This window comes from Phascolarctos cinereus, unplaced genomic scaffold (genome assembly GCF_003287225.1).
Source record: "Phascolarctos cinereus isolate Bilbo 61053 unplaced genomic scaffold, phaCin_HiC Scaffold_5;HRSCAF=322, whole genome shotgun sequence".
Classification (NCBI taxonomy): Eukaryota; Metazoa; Chordata; class Mammalia; order Diprotodontia; family Phascolarctidae; genus Phascolarctos; species Phascolarctos cinereus.
In genome coordinates this window covers 233,573,553-233,598,662 of record NW_027555958.1, presented here as the reverse complement: position 1 = coordinate 233,598,662, position 25,110 = coordinate 233,573,553, and the positions used below count along the sequence as shown (strand labels likewise).

The following is a 25,110-nucleotide window of genomic DNA, read 5'->3' as shown; positions in this document are numbered from 1 at the left end:
GGTCCCTTTAGTATTTATTTTTTTCATATCAAGTGAATGTTAATTAAGTTAGCCTCAAATCAGCCTTTCCCTTGAAACATATCAAGAATGTGGGCATCTCTATAAAATACAGCAGAGACCTAACTTTTAGGCTTTAAAAGCAGAAAAACCAGAATAATTTTCAGATTCACAGATGCACAATCCTGCCCGCCCCCTACTGCCATGTGTTAGCACTAAGCAAAATGCCAGTAATTTGCACCATCAGGGATGCGAGGGAAGGGGACGTTTTCTGTGATTGCCTTTCTTCTGAGCCGTCCTTCCAAACAACAAACAATAGACAAGGTTTTAGTAGCGTCTTGCAAAAGAGAATGCCAGCATTTGTTAAAGGCATAAAAAGTAAGCCTGAATCAGCTTTAGTGGAGAAGACAGATGGATTTCTAAGAGAGCCGCGCACAGGCATAGGATGCGCATGCGCACTGATATTGGTCCCTTAGAGACTCGCAACATACCGGCCCACTCGATTCTCTTTGTCGGACTTTGGGACTGTGTGCTGCTTAAGGTGGCGCGTGGGCGAGGGGGTGGGAAGAGTCCCTCCTGCAGCTTCCGATTGGAGGGAGTGAATCGAAGGGGATGGGAGAGTGCAAGCCGATTGGCTAGGTGGGGTAGCGCCTTGGAGGGAGGCGGGGCCGCCGCGAGATGGAGTTTCGGAATCGGTCGCCCCTCCGCTGCCATGGCCAGTGGAGGCTGGCGTTTGTCCTCCTCCTCATGGTCCCTCCAGGCCCGCCTGGCGGCTCTGCTGCCCGACCTGCTGGTGTTCGGAAAGGCCCGGGGCCCGGGGCCAGAGCTCACTACGGTGCAGGGGGTCCTGCTTGGTGTCCACGTGACTGGTGAGCGTGGGAGCGAGAGGTGACCGGAGAACGGGCGGCCGTTGGGCCCGGGTGACGGTTACAGCGCCCCTGGAGCCCCTGGTCTGCGGACCGGCCCTCGTTTCTTCACCCCCCAGCATCCCACATACGTGCCCACCCCTAGAGGAGAAAGGCGAGAGTCGCTCAGCCACGTGCATTTTTTTATTAAGCGCTTACTGCATACAGAGCACGGGGTGGGCTCTGGGGAGAGGGGCACTGAGTGTCGGTAAAGTCCCATCCCTGCCCTCTTGGAGCTTGCACTCTAGTAGCCAAGGAGGCACGGATAACCGGATGCAAGGTGCAGAATCCTTCTGAGAGGCGGAAAACTGAAGTCTGAGAGGGAAAAAGCTTGTTTGTGGACGGAGAAAGATAACTGGGCGGAGGATCATTTGAGTTGGGCTTTTAAAAAGTTGAAAAGGAGGGTGTTCGGCCCGAGAGGGTAGAAGGAACAGAAAGAGAAGTTGGGTTCCTTTCCAAAAAAACAAAAACAAAACTCTCAAATGGAAACAATTTTTACAGACACCACTTTCACCCTTCCCACCGCTATAGGTAGTTGAGGTCTGGACGTTGACTTTGACCAGGAAACCACAATTGGGTTTGCTTTCTAAGCCTTGTCACTGAGTTCCTCTTGGGAGTCAAGCCTTGAATCACTTTGCAAGAGCAAAGGACATCATCAATTTAAAAAAAAAATTGTTTAGCACAATACCTGGCAGGTAGAAAGTGCTTAATAAATACTTCTGACTTATTTAATTACTTTAATGGCTATTTCAGTTCCACAAATATTTATTTTTCTTCTGAGAACTTTCTTTAGCTCCAGTCATTCTCCCTCTCCTAAAGAAGAATGCAGTTTGTTGAAGGAAGAGAAATATGCCAAGTGCTTGGGGGAGGGTCACTCTTGGCAATGGCTGTAGCTCCCGTTATAAGACCCTTAACATTAGAGATTAGCTGGTGAGAGGTTGTCAGCCCAAACAGCCAAAAGCCCTTAAGGTCTTACTTGTCTTACTCTTTGCCTTGTAGCCCAAGTAACCAACATGTTGAATGATTATGTTTAGATGAGCCTTGGTTCTTTTAGACTTGTCTCCTGTTTGGGGGGATGGGAGAAGGGGAAGTAAACAGCTCCTAAACCACCACTGCATGGGCTAATAAGCTGAGTGACTTTTGCTTGTTGGGTAGGACTTACAGCCTTGATGGACAAGTTTAGCCTGACCTGCAATGCAGACCACAGCATGGACAAGATGGCCCACATCTTCAGTTGTTACATTGGTGACATTGTGGAGCGTGAGTGGCCACCATAGGGTGGGTGGGAGGGTTCAAGGCCCAAAGAGGTTGAAAGGAAAGGGTATTCTGAGTGAAGATAAACCCCACTTCCCTGAAAAGACAGTCCTCACCTTTGGTTTCTTAATAGCGTTATAGAACTAGCCAGATTCTTACAAGTAACTTTTCTTATCAGGCCTACAACCAAAAGCTGTATAGCTTAGGCAAGCCATTTTTCTCTTTGGTCGTCAATTTACTGAACTGTAACATGAGTTAGATGAGGTAATACAGTTCAGCTGTGGCACCCTATGACTCTACAATGTACTTGGCAATACTTAAGGTCTTGACACCAAAAAAATTACATGTTAACCAGATTTTTAGCTCCTTTTCTTTTTTCATATTGTCCCTAGATCCTACTGAATTCCCAATATCTGTAGACCCTGCCATGATGTGTTAGCCAGTATTAATTATTGTTTTCAGAATGTGTTAGCAAATGGAGTGGTATATGGAGAAAAACTCATTAGAGTCCTTGATTCACCCGTTATTGATCAATTTGGTATATATTTTTGTGTCTAGTACCTTTTGGTACCTGTGTCATTTCTCCCTTTTTTCTTGGCTGCCTGGCTTTCCTCAAGACTTAGTTCAGGTCCTGCCTTCTGTAGGAGGTCTTTCCCAGTCCTCTGAGATTACCTTCCATCTCTTTTCTATGTATCTTGTATATATGTGGTTATTTACATGCTATCTCCCCCATTAGAACATGAGCTCCTTGAGGGCAGGGACAATGTTTTTTCAGTTCTTTGTATCCCAAGAGCTTAGCACAGTGCCTGACATATAGGAAAGCTTAATAAATTCTTGTTGACTGACTGACCCTGCCCCCTTTGTGCTTCCCCTGTGCTTTTGTGACTAACCAGGATCACTATGTGGCATCTACTCCAGGAGTTTAATTGGACAGTGGAATAACATGCCATACCCCTGTTAGGAGCTGGCAGTAGAATTCTCATTTTTCTGGTTGTGAAGTTTAGGATTGAGGTAGGAAAATGAGAAGTTTGTTTGCATGGTGTCGCTAAGGTATTTCTTGACCCCTGGATGGGAGGTCAGGACCCAGAGGGGAGGCATTCTTCCCATAGCATTTACATACTGTCATCTGTTATTGTCTGCTGAACCCCTAACTATAGCCCATTTTTCTCTGCTTTTTTTTTGTCTCAGATATACTCTGCTTTGGAGGAGATATCCTGAATATCACAGGTATTTCTTGATTATACCACACATCTGAAGGAATTCAAGTGATGTATATCAGATGGAATTTGGCTTTCAAAAGGAAAACTCTGTCTAAATTATGCCTACTTAAATTTTGTTTTTTCCTCCATAGAATTTAAAATTATTTAGAAATCATGCAGGATGAGAACTTCTAGAAATATATTTAGAAAACTGACAGGAAATTTGGCCAGCAGCAGTAACAGTTAGATGTGAAAAATTGGAGAGTATTCTGGCTGAGGGAACTATCAGAATCACTATTATTTTCCACAGTGCCCCAGAACCAGCAGACTGTCTCATATTTATTTGGCTGAATCAGCCACAATAGTAGAATGAAACATAGTTATAAGCAATGTGTTTAAGAACACATTTTCCATATCACCTTCCATCACTCCTTTTCCCTACATCTGGTTATACCTAATAGAAAAAGTAATTACCTTAATCTAAGCTTTTGGATTTTTCTAGTTTGGGGGCATTCAGAATTCTATTTGATAAATTTTGCTTTTAACCTATTTAATGATTTCTAGGGGAAAAAAAACAAAACAGCTCCCTAATCTAGGAAGAGATAGTTCAAGGGAAGAGACCAAGAGTTTTGCTAACCACTCCCCAATAACCTACACTGATCCACCTTGGCCTTACAGGGAATGCGCTCCTGGCACTCTGGACAGTGGAACAGAATCAGCTAAGTGACATCATTACCTTAGTGGTGAAATGCAGCTTGGAAATACAGGAGAAGTTTGGAATCTGCCATACCAAGGAGGGCCAGGATCTTCAGATAAGGATAGGTAGCAACTTTAGTCTGGAAGAGCTACTCATAAGTGCCCAAATCCCCACTATGGAAGAATAGAAATGGAGTGGGTGGGGAAAATATATATCAAGGCCCTTTGGACAATATCTTAGCAGAAGTTCTAAATGTAAGGGAAGTGTTGGTGTCTGGGATTACTCTGTATAGATTTTTCAAATAATGTAGGATTATTCTATATATAGAAATTATAGCAGATAATGAGGAAGGATCATGTTCTATTGCTGCCTGTAGTATTCTAACCTCAATTGCTTGTTCCCCTTACCTTGCCTATCCTCAGACTTAGATTGAATTGTTTAGATATTTAGCATATGCTTCTTCAACCAGATCTGAATGAACTAACTTTATTCATTTTTTGAATTATAAATAACATAAAGCTTCTGGAGCCAGAGGCAGAGAGCACTCAGCTGGGTGAAAGCAACCATAATGTTATGCTTATTGTTTTTTCTAGTTCATTGCTAAAAGTATAACTGTTAAGTTTATTAAGCACTTGTAAATATAAGCCTGAATTTGTAGTTATGTTGGACAAGAGGAAAGTGAATATTCTGTGTGGTTCTCTTGCCCTAAAAATATTTTAGCAACTTCTGAATCAGATATTCTGCTTCTCTTTTCTTAGTCATGTCTAACCTGCCTATTAAGAGAGCAAAATATTCATTTTTGCCAAAACCACTTGGGAATTTAGTAGTTAAATAACTGTTTAGTTTAAACGAAACTGTTTCCTGTTATTTCCCCCTTGTCAGTCTGGAGATCTGCATTAAAGGACTCCCTACCTTTTGGCATTCTTGTAGCAGAAGATAATCCTTGGCAGGATGTCATTGTTGAAGATGAACTCAGTTAAGACTGATTGATATGTATGTGTAATGTAACAAAATAAGATGGGCATGATAGATTTAATGTAGGATGATGATATGTATAGGAATTCTAGCAGACAATGAGGAAGGATTATATGAACTTAAACTTTGGTGGTCCTAAATAGCACTGAATTATTATCATCCACTGGTTTGCACCATTTGACATAGAGAAAATTGAGACCTAGGAAGATATGTCTACTTGACCAATGTCTTATATTTGGAGGGTGGCAGAACCAAGCATAGATGTACTTCACCTGACTTAGTTTCTCCTAACAGGCCTATCTGCAGGTCACATCTCTCAGGTTGTGGTTGGAGATGAGCAGAGGCAATACCTCCTGGTAATTGGACGGAATGTAGATGATGTACAGATGGCCCAGCACTTGGCTCAGGCAAATGAGATAATCTTGTCCTGGAACTGCTGGAAGCTCTGTGAGCAGTACATGTTTGAAGTGGAAATCATGAGGGAGCCTAAAGTTGTGAAGGTAGTAGGCTCCCTTCCTATCTTACCTCTAGTGTACGCTGCAGGGTACATTCTGATGTATTTACAGGGCAGAGTTCTAAGGATGCCCTAGCATGCTAATGAAAGATAAACTACCGGTTGTAGAACTTTTTTGAAAAAATATAAGGAAGCTGTTAATAATCTATAAGTCTCAGATTGGTAGGGATAGAACCATGAGATAAGTAGGATCAGGGAAGTACTAGAAGACAGAATCTCCATTGAAGGAGCAAGAGTGGTGGTTAGTCTTGGGATTGAAATTTTTTCCTATTCTTTAGCTAAGAGATATGCGGATCATAGACCCATTTGATTTTGATGAACATTTTGAAAAGTGCATCGATTACCTTCCACATTATCCTACAAATAATGGTGAGCTGCTTTGCCCATTCTGCTTGAGAGCTAGAGCTCAGGAGAGATTGTCTTTGTGGGCTGAGCCCTTTCCTTTTCTTTGTTAGTCTATCTGAGAAATGCCGTGGCTTTGGATCCAAACCCCAGACTTGAGCAAACCTTGCAGAGGCACATAATGGGAAACTTCCTAAAGAAGGTATTTCCTAAACCTTGATTCTCCACTTAGGGATGACATGTGTATGTATGTGTCTATATATTTGAACTTTTCCAATCCATTCTCCAACTAACCACTATAATTCCTAATAACTATCCTTGTTTCCCTTAACACCTATATATGGTTATATTTCTATTGACTGTATATCTTATAGTCTCACTATATTTTTCAAACCCCAAGAGCAGAAATCTTGTCTGGTCTTTATTTTGTGCCCAAAAAGCCTGATTTAATTCCTATACTCTCAAGGCCATAGTTTGCTCATCATTAAAGTGATGGAGCTGGTCCGTCTGATCTCAAAGATCCCTTTCAGCTCTAAATATTTAATCTTTTTAGGGGGGGGTAGTTTCAATTTTATTGGCACTGAAACCAAATGTGATGTGACTTTAGAATAAAACCCTCCAGATAAACAACAACAACAACAACAAGTTACACATAAGACGCACGCACAAAATCTAGCCTTCACCCTGGCCTCCCATGGGGTGAATTATTGCCCCCAACTCTTGCTTTCAGGGGCACAACATCAAGTTAACTGCTAGAGGCCTGGGCCAGCAAGAGGGCTGTTAACATTTTACTACAAAACATGAGACTTCGCAAGGAAGGCAGATGGCAGCTGTGGGCCAACCCCCCATCCCAGTCCCATTGCCTACTGGGGAAAGGAAGAGACAGAAGGCCAGGTCTGTCAAATCCAGAGAAACCAGGACAGAAACAGAAAAAAAAAGCTGCAGAACAAATAATAATAATAATAAAACAATCTAGCGTGACCTATTGTGATGATGTCATGGCTAATACGGAAAGCATTTTACATTAATTTCCTGCAAAATATCTTCTTTATAATACAGCATACACTTTCAAGGTGTGGAAGGGATGGGAGGCTGAAACATAGCCTTGCTCCCAGACAAGAACAAGATTCTATTTATGCATAAGAGGAAGGAGGGAATCCCCATTATATTAGATGGTGGGTGGGAGAAGGGTACACCATATGGCATCATATTGGGAGGGTCCTGGTGCCCCCCAGCCAGCCTGGCAAAGATGGCTCAGCAACGTGCTGGGCAGGGTGGGGAAGGTAGGAGGGAAGGGGCCAGGACATTGAAAAGTGACCCAGAGGCGGTAAAGATATAATCTTGAATAAATACCTGTTGATTTGTTGACCAAACATATGCATACATATCTGCAGAATCAGCTTTTCAAAAAATGATGATAATATGCTATCATCATGTAATGTAATCATTGATCAGTTGTTTTAGTTGTGTCTGACTCTTCGTGACCCATTTGGGGTTTTCTTGGCAAAGATATTGGATTGGTTTGCCATTTTCTTCTCTGGTTCATTTTCTAGATGTGGACCTGGGGCAAACAGGGTTAAGTGATTTGCCCAGGGTCACATAGCTAATAAGGGTCTGAGGCCATATTTGAACTCAGGAAGATGAGTCTTCTTGACTCCGGGTCTGATGCTGTATCCACTATGCAACCTAGCTGCTCAGTGTATTCCTAAACAGTGGAAATAGAAAAGGGATTTAATGTAGTATTTACTACACTAAGACATTAAGGAAAAGTACTCAAAATAGGATGAATTCCAAAAAGAAAAAATTCAGGTCTGGCTATAAGTGGGCCATTTGTATATAACTTACTTTGTGCTAGTTTTCCCATTAAGATTGTGCCTGATACCTATGTTCTAGTATTCCTCCCTATCTCTACTATATATCATAGGATATGAGGTTAAATTGTGAGCTAAATTAATGGTTACTTTACAGATCAGTGAAGGCCAACCTGTGGAGTATTTATCTGAACTTCGCACTGTGACCATGGTCTTGATCAATCTCAAATTCCACAAGAAAGCTTGGATGTTGCGCTCATGTCAGCTGATCCATGAAACTGCCTTGTACATCTCCACAGCCATCAAGAATGGAGGTGGTCAGCTCAATCAGATATTTATGTTTGGCCAAGTAAGTAAGAAGGGATCTAGATCCACCATTATTAGAGATGAGTGAGGAGTTTGCCTGAAGGATGGATGGGGCTCTTCTGCTGGTGTGCAAATGGGCATTTAAATACAAAAGACCTTAAAAAAACTTTCTAAATTAAATTCATTCAAGTGTCCTGCCTTAGTAAATTAATGGAGTAGAATCTTTTTCTGATGACAAACTAGGGTCATCAATTCATATTTGTCTGGGGCTGGAGAAATAGGAGATTGGGATGACTTATTATTCACCTCAGCATAGATATACTCTGAAAGTTCATTTTTTTGAATAAATTCTGTAAAATAACTTTTTTCCCCTTGCAACCTGGCCCTTTCTCCTGAATAAAAAAAATAATTCTTTTTTTTTTAAGGTTCTATTTAGTGGAGTTCCAGTTAAATGAGATTTTCATTTTCATCCATACTGGTGTTAGAGCCAAGAAAGTCTATCTTGTTCATATCATAGAAACATTCTGACAGGGAGATCAGGAAGGAGGGGGTACCACTTTCACAAGCTAATCTGAATATGAAAAGTTTATTGCTTCTCAGACATATATTCTTTTTTATTTCTCCAACATTCCTCTCAGGGCTGTACTTTCTTCAGTATATTTGGCCTTCCAGGTGATAAGAAGCCAGATGAATGTGCCCATGCCTTGGAGAGCTCCTATAGCATCTTTAGCTTCTGCTGGGAAAATCTTGCTGAAACCAAGTGAGGAGGAAGGTGGAGCAGAGATGAGCTTCTCAAGCCCCAGGGGGCTCTCAGGGGAGTGGGAGGCAGGTGACAGGTATTGCTTGGATGCAGAGCCACACTGAAGGGGAGGGAGAAAAGATGCCAAGTGAAATCAGTCAATAGTGTTTATTGAATACCCACTACATGCAGAATTCTGCTTTAGGGAAAATACAGAAGAAAAAAGAGCTAAGGTTAGTGTTTGATTGTAAGCTAGCATCTGGGCCTGGTCTTGGTAAACTTTTGGTTTTGTTGGCAGTCCTTTTTTATAGTCTGTATGCTTCAGTTGTCTAGCAAACCAAATATTCAACCCTCCTCCCCCTCACTGAATTTCTATTTCCTCTTTAAGGGCACCTTTTCTTAGCTTATTTGCACAACAGAAGTGACTCACCATGATCCTGGTGGGTGGTCCAAGCCTTTTCTGGGTTCTGATGATCAGTTCTGCTCTACTTTCCTAGGTTCTCTTTGATGTTTCTTCACTCAGATGTTTTCCAGAATGCTATTGGGTTTTCAGTGTTACAGAATCAAAATAATTTAAATATATATGGAATGACAGACTTAATTCCAACCAGAAGAGAAGGACTATTCCCTCATAGAAGGGTTTTAAAGTAAAGGGGAGCATGAACTAGTAGAGTAGGGAAGATGCTGAACAAAGTGAAATAGAGAAAAGTTGGCCAAGTGAGAAGAGCACACCTATTTGTTAGTATCTTGCCATCTATTACAATGAGGCTCAGGTTCTACTGCAGGCTTCACCATTAACTTGCAGAACAAGTTGCTTTGACTCCTTTTAAACTGCATTTACTAATTTGTCTAATTAACAATACTTGAAACCTATGTACCTTACAGGGTCATTGTGAGAATTAAATAATATCATGTAAGTGAAAAAAATTTGAAAGGCATATTGAGATGTAAGGAATTATTTGTATTGTTGCTATCATTAGCACACTGCTTCGCATATAGTAAGCACCTAATAAAAGTTTATGCATCCACTTTTTAAAATAATTCTTATTACTACCAGTGACAATAGGCTATGTTTACAATTTATTGATTAGAAAATGCTTTCACGTACATTTTCTTATTTAATCATTGTAATCTGTAAAATTCCAGAATCCTATTATATTATATTCTTAGGATATAAATATTTTAAATATACTGTCAAACCTAATTCCCACCAATCGAAGAGAAGAATCATTTCTTTACAGAAGAGTTTGAAAAGAATTTGATTTCTAGGTTGGGACTTAAAGCCTTTCAGAATCTTCAGTCAGAGGCATCTAGATAGCACAGTACACTGTGTTCTGAGCTTGGAGTCAAGAAGACCTGAGTTTAAATATGGCTTCAGACATTTATTAGCTGTGTGACCTTGAGCTAGTCACTTAACCTCTGCCTGCCTCAGTCTCCTTACCTATAAAATAGGGATAATAATAACACCTACTTCACAAATGTTATTGTGAAGGTGTTTGTAAAATGCTTAGCACAGTGCTTGATATATAATAGATAATTAATAAATACGTGTTCACTTCTCTTAAAACCATTGTTCTTCCCACTTCTTTCACCAGAATATAATCTAGAATGTAGTTCTGTTTTTGTTTTTCCCCAGAATATCTATTACAGGGTTCTGCACATGGTGAAATGTCACTACACCATGTTGATTGATTTACTAAACTGAGTTTATTATCACATATTATCAGATATCTACTCACCTACAGGAATATGACCCAGTAGACAATCCTGCTCATTCTTCCAAAATCCCACTAGTAGGGATTCAGTAGGGAATGTTTGGGGAGTGTTTGCCCCAAGTCATGTAACAAATTCCAAGACCTGGGGTCCCATTTAGCTTCTATGATTTTTATTTTCATACATAGTAGCTTGAGTGGAGATTTATCCGTGTTTGTCCTTTCTGTCTCCTAGGCTTGTTTCTATTGGCATCACCAATGGCCCAGTGTTTTGTGGAGTTATTGGTGCATTAGCCAGGCATGAATTTACAGGTATAGTTGAGCTTTGGAATTTCAACATGGTGGTTAATGGGGTGGGTTCATTAACTCTCTCTCTCACCTTGCTGTCTCCTGACACAGTTATTGGCCCAAAGGTGGGTCTTGTGGCCAGAATGGTGATAGCTTATCCAGGGCTGGTATCTTGTGATGAGGTAACATATCTGCGGTCCATGTTACCTAATAACAATTTTAAGAAGCTTCCAGAGAAGAAGATGAAAAATATCACCAAGCCAGGGAAAATCTATGAATATCTTGGCCACAGGTCATGTGTGTAAGTGCCGTCTGTGAGTGTCATATGTGAGTACCATGTCTAAGTGCCATTTATAAGTTTCAGTTCATACCTTTCCCCCTCCAGACCAGAGTATAAGAATAATAAATATTAAATCCCAGTTAATAACAATTTATGTTATAGTTATTGTGGTGGTGTAGAGAAGGGCAGATAGAGAAATAACATTGTCTGAGATCTCTTACTTTAATGTTAACAAATAAAGGGAATTTTTTCATCTTCCTATTCTGAAACAGTTAATAATAGGAAAAGCATTGCTGTCTCCTACTGTAACACCAGCTTTCACCATCCCTTTAACTTACCTGATCCTGAAGGGAAAATACCTCAACTTTCTCACTCTAGTACAGGGTTCTGGGGGAACCTCTTGGGTTCTCAACAGAGACCTGATGAAGAAGATGATATTCCTGAATCCATTTACTTTCTTCCCTTTTCCAGAATGTTTGGGAAGAGACACCTGGCTAGAAATCGATCTGAACTTCACCCTTTATTGGGTAAGTTTGGAGAGCTGTACTGTTCAAACCCAAATCTCGTGTGTGTGTGTGTGTGTGTGTGTGTGTGTGTGTGTGTGTGTGTACATTGTATATATAGAAATCTCTACAGTTTGGCTAAATGTGGGGGGGGGGGAAGAAAGAAATGGTTTATTGAGTTCTAAGCTTGAAGTCAACAAAAAAAGCAATGTTTTTGGCTAATTTATGTTAATCTAAAAAGGACCTCCCATTTCTTCTTCTCCGTGTTGACAGTACAGACACCAGGTTTAGCCCTGTCACTGATCAAAACAACCAAACTTCAAAGTCAGATTGCGTGTGAGGAATAGAATGTAGCTCATAAACACTTGGCTCATAAACTAGCTTAGGGTGAAATATTTTGGACAATGAAAATAGCTTAACCAGTTCAACTTTGTTGTTGTTGTTGAGTCCTTTCAGTCATGTCTGACTCTTCACAACCCCATTTGGGGTTTTCTTGGCAGTGATACTAGAGTGCTTTGCCGTTTCCTTCTTTGGCTCATTTTACAATTAAGAAACAGAGGCAAACAGGGTAGAGTGACTTGTTCAGGGTCACAGAGCTAGTAAGTGTCTGAGACCAGATTTAAATTCAGGAAGATGAGTCTTCCCGACTTCAGCCTGGCACTCTATCCACTGTTCCACCTAGCTGCTCCCATGGTTCAACTTTATGCTATTCTTTCTCTTTGAATCACTTTACCTGCTATCCTTTAGCTGTTCATCTCTTTCCAGACCCCGACCCTGGATTGTGCCCTCCAACCATGTTCTCCTGTCCTACTTGAATTCCTGGTATATAGTAGGAATAAGTATATAAATGCTTATTTCATTCCCCATTCCCTCCCTACTGCTTCTGGAGGAAGTCACACAGCTACCCTGGCTAGGTCCACTAGTATGTTATCTAACCTGAGCTAGATCTTCATTGCTACACCTCAATTCTTCTACTCTTTCCTAATTGACTTCCAATCACATTCCCTATGGAGTCTGTTCCAGACCTTGTCTTATCAGTCCATCCATATTACCCCTTCCATCTTCCTTCTCATCAAAGGACCTCTGTTCATACAAAAATTGAGATCATCTGTTGTGAACTCCCATCTTCTCAATTCTACACCTCAAATTTCCTTTCCATCATTCCCAATTCTCTCCAGTTTTAGAAAAGTCAGCTTTCTCCTTGTCAAGGCTAGATCCTCTGTTTGTATCCTTGATCCCATCCACTCCTGCCTATTTTGAGGACTTGCTCCTTCAGTAATCCCCATTCTATTTCTAATCTTGTCACAGGATCTCAGATGTAGAGTGGAACAACAACAACAACCTCAGAGACTGTGGTTCCCAGGTCCTCTCACTCCAGAGCCAACAGGGCCTTTTTCACTGTGTCATGCTGCCTAAAGACACATTCAGCTCTCCCTCCTCCCTTAACAACTTTCCTTTGATTCTGCCATCTCCTTAACTTTTTTTTTTAATAGCTTTTTTTCCTTTCATGGCTACACTCCTAGAAAAAGTTGTCTGTAGTTGTTGCCTCTGTTTCTTTACATCTTAATCTCTTTTTCTATCCTGTGCCCTCTTCTTCTTCTGTATTCTCTTGGTAATCTCATCAACTTCTTATAGATTCAATTATAGTGTCTGTGTAGATGATTCCCAAGTCTACATTTCTAGCCTTCATATATCATCTGAATTCCAGTCTCATATCACTAACTGCCTGTGGACATCTTCATCTTCTTGTCCTATCGGTACCTGAAACTCAACTTGTCCAAGATGGACCTTACTATCTATCCCTGACAATCCACCCCTCTTCCTTACTTCCTTTAATCTAGTGACTCAGGTTCATAACCTGGCACTTATTTTTGACCTTTCACTTTCACCCCTCCCTCCAATCCAATTAATTGCCAAGTCTTGTCAGTTTTACTTCTACAATATCTCTTGTGGCTGTTGTCTTTCCACTCACAACTACTACCCTAGTTTAGGCCCTTAGCTCCTCTCACTGAGACTGTTCCAATAGCCACCTAATTGATCTGCATGCTTTCAGACATTCCCCTCTCTGTCACACAACTACTACAGTAATGCTCCTAAAGAACAACTCTGACCTTGCCACTCTCCTGATCAAGAGTCTTCAGTAATTTCTTTTGGGAAACTTCATTCTATTTTTTTAATTTAAATTTTTTTTGATCGTTTTTGTTTAGACATTATCTATACTTTCCCAATATAGATCTTGCCTTCCTAGTTCAGAGAGCTATTCCTTATAACAAAGAATGAAAGCGACAAAAAATTCGGCAAAACTAATAAATGTATCAATCAATGTATGTTCGGTGTTCTATATTCATAGTTCCCCACCTCATCAAAGAAAAGGAGAAGTATATTCTTATATATCTTCTTTGGGGTCAAGTTTGCTCTTCATAATTTCACAGTATTCAGTTTAAATTGTTTTGTTGTTCTTTCTTTTACATTGTATCACTGAGTATATTGTTTTCCTGGCAGTGCTTCCTTCTCTTTGCATCAATTTATATGTCATGATAATAACCCCAGTTTATGTGCTGTTGAGAATAAGGCATCAGAAGCTTTTATTCAGGAGTAAAGAAACACAGACATACAGATGTATGGGGAAACTGTTTATGAAAGCAGTTCCCAAATAGCCTTACATCCAGACTGATCTATATCTAGAACTTATCTCATTGTTTAGCATTGCAAAAGGATTGTCTCTTTATCCACCTCCCAGCAAGAATCCTGGGTGGTGTGTTTTTGAGTGTGAAGCACAAAAAAGAAGTGTACAACCACGTGCTCTAGAATGTGGAGGTCTGTTTCCAAGGCTACTCATGTCAGCAGAAGGAAAGAAAGGAAACCCGTGGCTCCTTTCTTTTTGCTTTCATTCTTCTCCCTTTGAAGCTGTATTAGCTTCATTCAAGGATATTTACTTCCATCAGTTCTGCAAATACAGAGTCAGCAGTTGGGGGCATCAGAGCAGGAATTAGGGGGATTAGTTGAACATTAGTCCTGACATGAAGAGGGCTTGACTCTGCACTTGCAGATCTGTAGTACCAAAAAAGTACTAAAAGCAACCCGGTATAAAATCCCGAAGTTGACGAATCTGGGGAACAGGGTCCAGTTGGTATCTTTTGTTGCCACAAAGTGCAAGGGAAATAAAAAGCTCTGGATGATGTCTAGGTTGGTTCCTGTGCTTTCTGTACTGGTTGATGTAGGTATGGATCAGAGTGCAGATTCCACCTTGAGAGAAGTCCAGTGTGATTCCTTTGTCAGTGGGGAGTTGTTTGAGTGAAAGCATTGTATTCTAGAGTGCTTGCAGAGAGTTGGCAATGATATTAGCAGACATTTTCAGGGAAGGAGAGAGATTTATTAGAACTTTCTCAGGTTCGCGTACACCAGGGTTTGGCATCCTAGTACACGCAATTTTAGGAAAAACAGAGCTGTGTGTGGCTAGTAAATTCTCTGATGAGAAATGAAGGATGTAAGGTGTTCCTTGGATGGCAGATTGAAGAGAGACTTACCCTACTAGTTAAGTACCAGGCAGATACTTAAGTACTTTTCTCAAGTTTGCAGAGTCTGAGTCTGTTGCTAGATGAGGAACCAGGCTCCCAAGGGACAGAACATTGGATGATGTTATCCATTTTAGCTAGTGAGAGGGGCATGGTCAGGCTAGGCTTGGAAGGAGAGTAATAACCTTGACTTAGAAATTAGAAAAGCCAATTGGAAGAAAGATGAGAGAGAGGCAGCGTGGCATAGCAGATGGAGTATTAGACTTGGGTCAGGAAGACCTGGGTTCAACTCCCACCTTGAAATTTTAACTTTATGATCCTAGGCAAGTCATTTAGCCTCTCTAGCCTCAGTTTCCTTGTCTGGAAAAAAAGGAGTGATGGACTTGATGACCTCTAAGGCACCTTCAAGCTTTAAATCTGATCCTATGAGGGCAATGCTAGGAAAATGGTACAGAGAATCTGGCTTCTCTTGAAGCAATTGATTTATTATCTGCATTTTGAAAGTGGACTATACAGTAGTGTAGGGAATGTGCACCATGGCAACATTCACCAAGGTCAGAGGTGGCCAAGGAGTCAGAGGAAGACTGAAGCTACACTGCGTATATATGCCAGTATGTCATGTTGAGGTACTGTCCCCTGTGCTAGAGGCACCTCCTTGCTTAGGGTTGTTAGAGATAAAGTTTTCTGGAGCAAATCTTAGTGAACTGGCTTAGATTCCTTCCTGGGCAGCATGGCATATTGGGTAAGCTGAAGAAAATAAAGTAAAAAATATTAAATACATTGCCAGGATTCTCAAAACACCATGCTAAGAAATAAAGGGCAGTTAGTGGAGAAAAGGAGAACCTGAGTTGACTGCTGGTATGCTGATTAGCAGGAGCCATTTTTTACAGTATGTGAGCACATGCTAACCTCCCCAGCAGGACATGAGATTCGTTATTCGTATATCTAGGTCAGGAAAGGGTCGCTAGTTCATCCTACAAACATGATCATATGGCAGGTGACAAATATGCATAATAACATCAAAAGAGAGAAACATTAACTAGAGCTAAATCTTAACATAGCAGTATACCTCTGTGGGATTGAGTCAAATGAGACCATACTTCAGTCTAGGATCTCTTATAGAGACTACTACTAAAACTAAGTGAATAATGACATCCTAGGCAGTAAAAATAGAGGTCTTTTGCTTTCACTTCCCTTAAACACGTATCCTCCAATCGAGGTTTGGGACTGCGGCATAGCAAGGGGCATAGCACATTATAAGTACTGTTCTGGGGTTTCTTTTCTCTGGATGTGAGGGTGAGGAAGGGGTACTAGGTTTAGGGAGGGAGACAGGGATGCCAAGTTCAACTTGGACCTTTTTGCAGTTGTGATTCATGAGGATGCATTTGATGGCCGTGACAGTGGATATGGCACTGGCATTCAGCAGGATGTAGGATAGACCCTTTCAGCAGGGTTGGAGACATTTTTCTGCTAATGGATCTTTACATAGACATGGTCTCTCAGATGAAGTGGTGACATGGTGAATCAAACAGTGAAACTATCAAACTCTGTTGATGAATAGAACTAACATTTCATTAGTGCTTTAAAATAATTCAACATGCTTTCATTTATTAACTGGAAGTCTGAGTGATAGGAGACATCTAGAGGTCTACTTGATATTTGCATAGGGTATGTCATGAGAATCTCACATGGTATAAGGTTATGTTCACAGTATTTCTAATCTGTATGAAATTAATGGGATTATCAGGCCACTTGAGGGAAAATTCTGTGCAAATTATGGCTAAGCATGTTTTTATGTTTTGCAGCTCCACTGTATTATAGAAAGACTACAGGGTAGTTATTGTATGTTAAGTGCCTTATAGGTATCTTTAATGATCTGACTTGTGAAGAGTATGACCCTATCACTATAGTAAGTGGCAATCTAAATCTGGTAATGAGTTCCTTAAGGAGTTTCTTGGCAAGTAAATGTCAGTATGTGTCAGTAATAATGAGAACAACATATGAGTAACTGAATGAGATCAACTTGTAAATTTACAAAGGGTCTGGTTTTTCCCCATTCCAAAATTTGTGGGCCACATAAATCATGCGGAAGTTCTGTTGTGGCAAAGAAGGAAAATTTGGAGTGAACCTATTTTCTATATTACTGTGATCATTTCCTTCTCTCTCTCCCTTCCCCCCCCCCCCCGCCCCGGCCCATACCCTTAGTTTAGATGATCCGCAGAGCAGGTCAGAAGAGTAGAGCATGTGGAAGTAGCTCTCTCAATGCCACTGAGTCACCAAGTGAGAAATGCAAAGAGAGTCTCTATTCAGAGAACTGTCTGCCAGGGTGTCTGCCGCCCTTTGTCTTTTTATTTTTTTTGATCCCTCGCTAGTGGTTGATAGACAAATAAGAGCAAAGTTAGGAGCCTGAGGGCCGCAAGGGGCCATGTGCTCCATAAGGGAACACTAGAATGTTTCTTCTAGTGACATTAGCTTGGGGGGAGGGGTCACCTGAGCTTTATATAACAGGTGAGGCACCTCTTCTATTAAAGACATCTTACTATATATTAACATAACAGCCATTATGGATATAGACACTAGATGAAGTGAGGAACACTCTTTGTTTCCATACTTGACCAAAATATATTTAGAGTCAGCATCACAGCCTTTGTTCTTTTCTTTTCTTTTTTAAAGCTATAACAGGCAAGAGGGAGTACAGTAAGTTTAACACTTTAACAGAGTAATCATAAGGGAGTAAAACTGTTTCTATACAAAGTGTTGGATGTAGCAGAGTATTTTATATCCAGTTGTCCTTGAGTATCCCTCGAAGGCAGGTGATGTGTGCCACAAAGAGGAGGAAGTCAGGATCCTAAAGAGGACAGTCCTTCAAGTCAAGCCTGAGGGTGAACAGCTGTAAAGTATCAAAAATAAAGTTACATGCGTCACCATCAGAAGGTGTAATTAACAGAGAGTCAGCATTAAATAGAGGGCAGCTTGTCAGGGTCACATTGGCTGTTGACATCAAAAGGTTTTTATATTTAGTTAGTCTAGAGTTGGAAATATGCTGGCTTTACCTTTTTAGACGGAGCGTCGTGAATGAATGAGGGATGATCACCAGTCACCACCGTCTTTTTGTTTGTTTGTTTTTTGCTAGGCAGTGGGGTTAAGTGACTTGCCCAAGGTCACAGAGCTAGTAAGTGTCAAGTGTCTGAGGCCAGATTTGCAGTCACCACCTGCTTGACAACAGGGCAGTGGCTGGAACAGATCTGAGACATGGAGGCAAACCAGATGACACAGAATCCTAGATGGAGCTGTAATAAGCAGTGGGATAATGGGTTTTTTCTGTGAGTTAGGATCAAGACCCTAGGCAATACTTTCCTCATGACAAAATAAGGGGAATGGAGGCTTGGGGCAAGGGGTAGTGGTAGAGCTGGTTTCAGCGTAATAAATGCTGCCTCACTTCCTTTAAACCATAGTAAAGGCTTACAAGTGGTGTCATGAGTGTTTTCTTGTAGGAATTTGTCTAGGGTTAATTACCTAAAACTCATTGTCTAAAGTAGCCAGCTATATCCCCAAATCCTTGTATCTGTCTTTTGAGAGTCAAGTAGCAAATTTTAAAAATGGCTTGAACTCAGTGGAAAACAGTTTTTCCTTAGCTAAAATATCATGGCATAAATAAATAGCATTTATGGGAGAGACAAAGCTATGGCTTACTTTTAAAGGTTTTATGTCTGCCAACCACAAAGTCATTGAAGAGGGCTAGGATATTCTATTTATGTGCTTCCAGGGTCAGGGATACTATCCATATTAGTCAAGGGTGGAATCACCGTGGAGCATAATAGAATAAGTCCTTTTTTGAGATCTGGGAGAAAAGGATTAGAAATTCACTATAGCCCAGAGAAGCGTTTACTAATTCCTTCTACTTATCAAAGAATTTTTGAGTAAAGGTTGGATCATTGGAGGCCATACATAGCCTACAAACCAATATTACAAGGTTTCTCTAGACATAACAGGCCTCGTTAGTGGGTTATTAGTGATCCAGTTTGGGTTATAGTTATTTACAAGTCTATAATTCTTCCTGGAATTTTGTTGGGCCCCCCTTTTGGGAACCTTTCAGTCAAATTATAAAGATTGTGCTGGGAGCTAAGAGATGTGAATAGCAATGACATTGCCCTCAGAAGGGTTAAAATCCTGGAGGACAGGTTTAAGAGTGGAAAGGAAGATTTTGGGAATTGAACTTAAAGAGTTTAGAACTTAGTTCAGGTTAGAGAGAGGGGAAACATCCTGTTTCTAGCCATGGGGCAGAAGTGGGGAGCCCAAAAGGGGAAAACCTAGAGGTTAGTGAGATGTGAATTGGGGAAGTAAAAGTTGCAGCTAGCCAGTACTCCTTATTATACTCAGCAGGTTACTCTTTAAGGTATCAGGGTGGGAGGGTTATATTAGCAGTAATGTGGAAGGGCTGCATTGTTTGCATGGAGCAAGCAGAGTTGAGTGCATGTGTATTGAGTTGCCCAGTCTAAGATTTCTTCCAGCTTATCTTTGGATTTGTATTGCTCTGGAGGATTACAGATGAAGGGCTGTGAACAATTTGAGGGAACAATCAATTTCCTTTTTACATATTTTAATTGTGATGTATTTCCCATGTGAGTCTTTATGGCTCTTGGCTACAGATTCAGTTTTGTGTTTAGAAGCTTCTGAAATTCCAGTTTAAAGAAGTCATCTCATTGGATTTGGTCTGCTTTAGATCCAAGGAATTGGAAAGCTTCCCATAAGTATACCAATTGATCAAGATCAAATGATCCTTCCTCAGGGAATTGCTTTGAAGTTTCATCCCTGGTGCAATAGTTCCTCTTTCCCTGAAACTTACATGGCTGGGGAGAATAATGATTATCCATATAATTCTCTGGACTTTCCTTAAGGAGAGCTGGAACTTGCTTAGCCTGACTTTGCCATATCTCATTCACACAGGCAGACAAAAAAGGCTTATTCAGGTTGTCTGCTGTCACTCCTTTCCCAGCCAGCAAGCTACCTCATGGAAAAGAGGATTAGCCTCTGGGAAATGCCCATGAGTTAACTCTGGCCCATAGTGGAGAAAAACCATATGCTGCATTGGGTTTTCTCTTTTTAAGCCATGTCATGGAAGAGAGGCTCAGTCCAGGGGAAATAACCTGCTGAAGTGAGTCTGTCCACAGAAAGCTTTTGTTGAAGTGATTAGTACATAAACCAGACAGACAGTGGGGGACATTCCATGAATATAACATGTAAATCTTACATGTTATAAAAACTTTTCTCTAGCTAAGACTTCAAGCACTGGCTGCGACAGTATTCATAGTTTTGCATTCTAGCTAGTTGACAAATGTTGTAACAATTGTAACTTGTAGAAGTCCCCAAGCTTTTTGCTGAGTCCTTTAGGCACACAGTCATAAACAGTCAGTCGTTGATCTGCAGCGCTCCCCACCTGAAATTTCCCCTAGCTGTGTCAGCTGTACCAGCAAGCAATATTCGCGGCTGGATGTCCACGTGCTGAAGTCCTAAGCCTTGCAGATTCCCTAAGACACACACACACACTCTCACACACTCTCTCTCCCTCTCATACACTCACTCATACACTCACTCTTGGGGGTGCAAACAGTATAGAAAGCAGAGATAGGCAATTCAAATCTTCCCTTCCACAACAGCTTTCTTTTCTTCCTGAATCTAGGTGTATCTAGTATGTTGTGTGGCATGCAGGTACTTAAACAATTTCTCCCTATTGAGTTCCACTCAAGACAAGCTGGCATAAAATCAATAACAGTAACAGAAAGGAAGGAAAAAGCTTTTCTCTGGTCTGTCAGAAAAAAGAGAGTCTAATTCCTTAAGTTTGGGCATGGAATCTTCAGATTATCTCATTTTAGGGCTCCAACAGAGATTATAAAAGAATCCCTTACCTTTATTCAGTGGACATTTGGAGCTGAGAGGGGTGAAGTCCATAGGTCTTCCCCGTCTGGATTCACATCCTTGATTCCCAGCCAGTTCACAAAGAACTGCCATGGCAATAATGAACATAGCTTGCACTCTTAAGGACAGATCAGCAAAAGTTTTTATTCAAGTACATAGACATAAAGACATATGTAGCTATGGGAGCTCTGATAAATTCCTCCTGAACAGAGCTTAAAGAGAGCACTTTTTTATCTTCTCAGAAAGACAGCTTGTTTCTATCCATTAGCATGGCAGCTTTTTAAACAGAATTACTACACTAGTAGATAAAGAGAATGCTATAGAGTTTACCTAGATTCCTGCCAAGCTTTTAAAAAAAGTGTCTCATACTGTAATTGTGGAGAAGCTGAAGAGATATGGATTAGACCTAGATAATATAATCAGGGGGATTCAGAACTGGCTTGATGGCCAGACTCAAAGTGAGCATAGCAGAAAGTCTCCAGTGGACTTTGCCCAGGGATCTGTGCTTGGCCCTGTGCTCTTCTAACATTTTCATCAATGACTTGGATATAGGCATAGATGATATTCTCATCAAGTTTGTAGATGACACAAAGCTGGGTATAGCTAACATAATGTATGACACAGTCAGGATCCAGGGGGATCTTGATGGGCTAAAGCATTGGGTCAAATCAAGTGAGCTAAAATTCAGTAGGAATAAATTCATTATCTTTCACTTGTGTTACAAATATTAACTTCACAAGTACATGATAAGGAAGGGATGGTTAGCAATTGTTCTGAAAAAAACTGGGGGTTTTTAGTGGCCTGCAAACTCAGTATGTGATATGGAAATCAAAATATCTAATGTGATCTTGGACTGCGGTAACAGGGGCATACCTTCCAGGAAATATGGAGGCAGTTCTACTGTGGTCTTCCCTGCTTTGGTAGAGTGTGTTCAGTTTGAGGCAATACAGTTTAAAAATGGCATTGATAAATTGGAAGGTGTTCAGAAGAAGGCAGCCAGGAAAGTGAAGGGCCTGAGTTGTTCTCATGAGGATTGGTTGAAGGAACTGGGCATTTTTACCCTGGAAAAGAGAAAATCTGTGAAAGAGGGATCCATGATTCAAGCTGTCTTTAAGTATTTGAAGAGCTGTCATGTGGAAGAAAGATTAGACTTATTCTGTTTGGCCTCTGAAAACAGAACTAGGCCCAAAATGTATGGAAATTACAAAGAGGCGGATTTAGGTTAGATGTTAGGAAAAGCTTGCTAACACTTAAGATCTGTTGAAAGGGGAATGGGTTGTCTCAGGAGGTGATGAGTACCCTCTCCTTGGAGGAGGCTTTCAAGTGGAAGCTAAATAACCACTTGTTGGATATGTTATAGTGGATATTTAAGTATATGTTGGACTAGATGGCCGTTTAGGTCCCTTCCAACTCTCAAATTCTGCAAAATGCAGTCTATTGACCCTTCACTTTTCCATTCCCTATACTTTTTATTCAGCAACCCACAATGTGTCGCGCATCAATGAAGCTACTACCTGCATAGGACATAGGTTATGAGACTGCCATAATACCATATCCCCTTTCCATGACTTGGCATAGACTTCCCTGCTCTTCCTTCTTCACTTATGCCTAGAAGTCTCCAGATTCCTTCAAGTTTCAGTCCACTTGTCACCTCCTGCACGAAACTTTTCTCAATCTCATCTGTTTTTAGTGTTCTCCCTTTCGCTACAGAATTACCTTGTATTTATTTTGTATCTATTTTGTATTCACTTATATGTATACATATCATTTCACTTTAATAGAATGTAAACTTCATGACTGTTTCAAGTTTTGCCTTTGTGCTAGGGATATAGTGTTTGGCACATAGTAGGCATTTAATAAATGCTTTTTTAATTTAATTGTCTATCCCCTGCTTCTCATGCCTCTTTTGTGTGAGATAATTTACCCCATTCTCCCTCTCCCTTTCTCTTTCTTCCAGTACATTCCTCTGTCATCCCTTAATTTTATTTTTTAAATATCATTCCTTCATATTCAACTCACACCTGTGCCATCTGTCTACATGCATACATACATATATGTGTATATATATACACATATGTGCGTATATACACACATATGTATGTATACATACATATATGTGTGTGTATATATACACATATATATGTACATATACATATATATGTATATATATATATACACACACATATATATGTACATATACATATATATGTATATATATATACTCCTAAAAACCCTAATACTGAGAAAGTTTTTATGAGTTACAAGCATCATCTTCCCATGTAGGAATGTGAACAGTTTAACCTTATTAAGTCCCTTATGATTTCCCTTTCCTGTTTACCTTTGAGTATACCTGTATACCTATGAGTCTTGCATTTGAAAGTCAAGTTTTCTATTCAGCTTTGGTCCTTTCATTGAGAATATTTGAAAATCCTCTATCTCGTTGAATGTCTATTTTTTCCCCTGAAGGATTATACTCAGTTTTGCTGGGTAGGTGATTCTTGGTTGTAATCTTAGCTCCTTTGCCGTCCAGAATATCATATTTCAACCCCTCCAATCCTTTAATGTAGAGCTGATAAATCTTGTATTATCCTGATTGTAGCTCCATGATAGTTGAATTGTTTCTTTCTGGCTGCTTGCAATATTTTATCCTTGATCTGGAAACTCTGGGGTTTGGTTATAATATTCCTGGCAGTTTTCATTTTGAGATCTCTTTCAGGAGGCGATCAGTGGGTTCTTTCAATTTGTATTTTACTCTCTGGTTCTAGAATATCAGGGTAGTTTACCTTGATAATTTCCTGAAAGATGATGTTTAGACTGTTGTTTCGATCATGGCTTTCAGGTGGTCCAATAATTTTAAGATTATCTCTCCTGGATCTATTTTTGAGCTAGTTGTTTTTCCAGTGAGATATTTCACAGTTTCTTCTATTTTTTCATTCTTTTGGTTTTGTTTTATTGTTTCTTGGTTTCTTATGAGAAATCATAGTCATTAGTCATTAGAAATCACTCACCATCTATTTGCTCAGTTTTAATTTTTAAGGAATTATTTTTTTCAGTGAGCTTTTGGACCTTCTTTTCCATTTGTCCAATTCTGCTTTTTAAGGCATTCTTCTCATTGGCTTTTTGGACCTCTTTTACCGTTTGGTCTAGTTTGTTTTTTAAGGTGTTATTTTCTTCAGTATTTTTTTGTGTCTCTTTTACCAAGTTGTTGACTTGTTTTTCTTGATCTTCTTGCATCACTCTCATTTCTCTTCCCAATTTTTCCTCTACCTCTCTTACTTGATTTTCAAAATCCTTTTTGAGCTCTTCCATGGCCTGAGACCAATTCATATTTTTCTGGGAGGTTTTGGATATAGGAACTTTGACTTTGTTGTCTTCTTCTGAGCGTGTGTTTTACTGCTCTCCTGGCCTGTGCTCTGGTCTGTGAGTGATCACAAGCACTCTTTTTTCCCCGGGACTGTGAGGCAGGTCCCCTTTCCACTCTGGCAGCAAGCTCTGCTGTGCTAGTGCTCCTCCTCACCCTGGGACTGCCATTAGCACTGCCACCCGGATCTGAGTATGGGCAAAGCAACAACGTCCTGCCTCAGTGCTAGCAAAAGACCCCTGTAATCTTCTTCTGACCAGTTGTTTGACCCCCTTGCCATCTGTGGGCTGAGAGTTCTGGAAGCAGCTGCTGCCTCTGCTGATTCAGCCACTTCCAGGGCCTGCTCCTGGTTTGCTAGGGCCTGGTCTGTGCTGGTGCAGCCTGCACTGACTGTGCTCCTTTCTCACCCTGGTGCAACAGACCTTTCCTGCTAACCTTCCAAGTTGTCTTGGGCCATAAATTTGTTTCACTTCGTCTTTTTGTGAGTTCTGCTGCTCTAGAATTTGTGTAGAGTCATTTTTAAAGGTATTTGGAGGGGTTTGCGGAAGAGCTCAGGTGACTACCTACCTTTTCTCTGCCATCTTCGGTCCTCCCTCTTGTCCATGAACTTTTTAAAAATATGTATTTTGAGAATTCTATCTCAATATGATTGATTTCCTTTGTAAGTCTATGTATTTTATTTTGTATATTTAAAAACATTCTAAAAAGGGGTCCATAGGCTTCACCAGACTGCCAAAAGGGTTCATGAAGCAAAAGTGTTAAGAACTCCCATTTTACAATTTTACCTCAAGCTACC

General features: G+C 40.5%; 1 protein-coding gene across 14 annotated transcripts in view; it reads left to right on the top strand.

The window, feature by feature from the left end:
• The first annotated feature begins 665 nt into the window (after positions 1–665).
• LOC110217232 (adenylate cyclase type 10-like) overlaps positions 666–25,110 on the top strand; it is a 44,016-nt gene continuing 19,571 nt past the window's right edge. For 3 of the 14 annotated variants that reach the window (XM_020999479.2, XM_020999478.2, XM_020999477.2), the window contains exons 1-11: positions 666–866; positions 2,058–2,162; positions 3,345–3,383; positions 4,034–4,177; positions 5,322–5,527; positions 5,820–5,910; positions 5,997–6,085; positions 7,852–8,043; positions 8,639–8,760; positions 10,687–11,040; positions 11,491–11,546. In XM_020999479.2, coding sequence (XP_020855138.1) covers positions 710–866; positions 2,058–2,162; positions 3,345–3,383; positions 4,034–4,177; positions 5,322–5,527; positions 5,820–5,910; positions 5,997–6,085; positions 7,852–8,043; positions 8,639–8,760; positions 10,687–11,040; positions 11,491–11,546 — 1,555 coding nt within the window. In that variant the 5' untranslated portion in view covers positions 666–709. Of the gene's footprint in view, positions 867–2,057; positions 2,163–3,049; positions 3,168–3,344; positions 3,384–4,033; positions 4,178–5,321; positions 5,528–5,819; positions 5,911–5,996; positions 6,086–7,851; positions 8,044–8,638; positions 8,837–10,686; positions 11,041–11,490; positions 11,547–25,110 lie in introns of those variants that run through there. The other 11 variants (XM_020999480.2, XM_020999481.2, XM_020999482.2 and 8 more) reach the window with 11 other exon arrangements.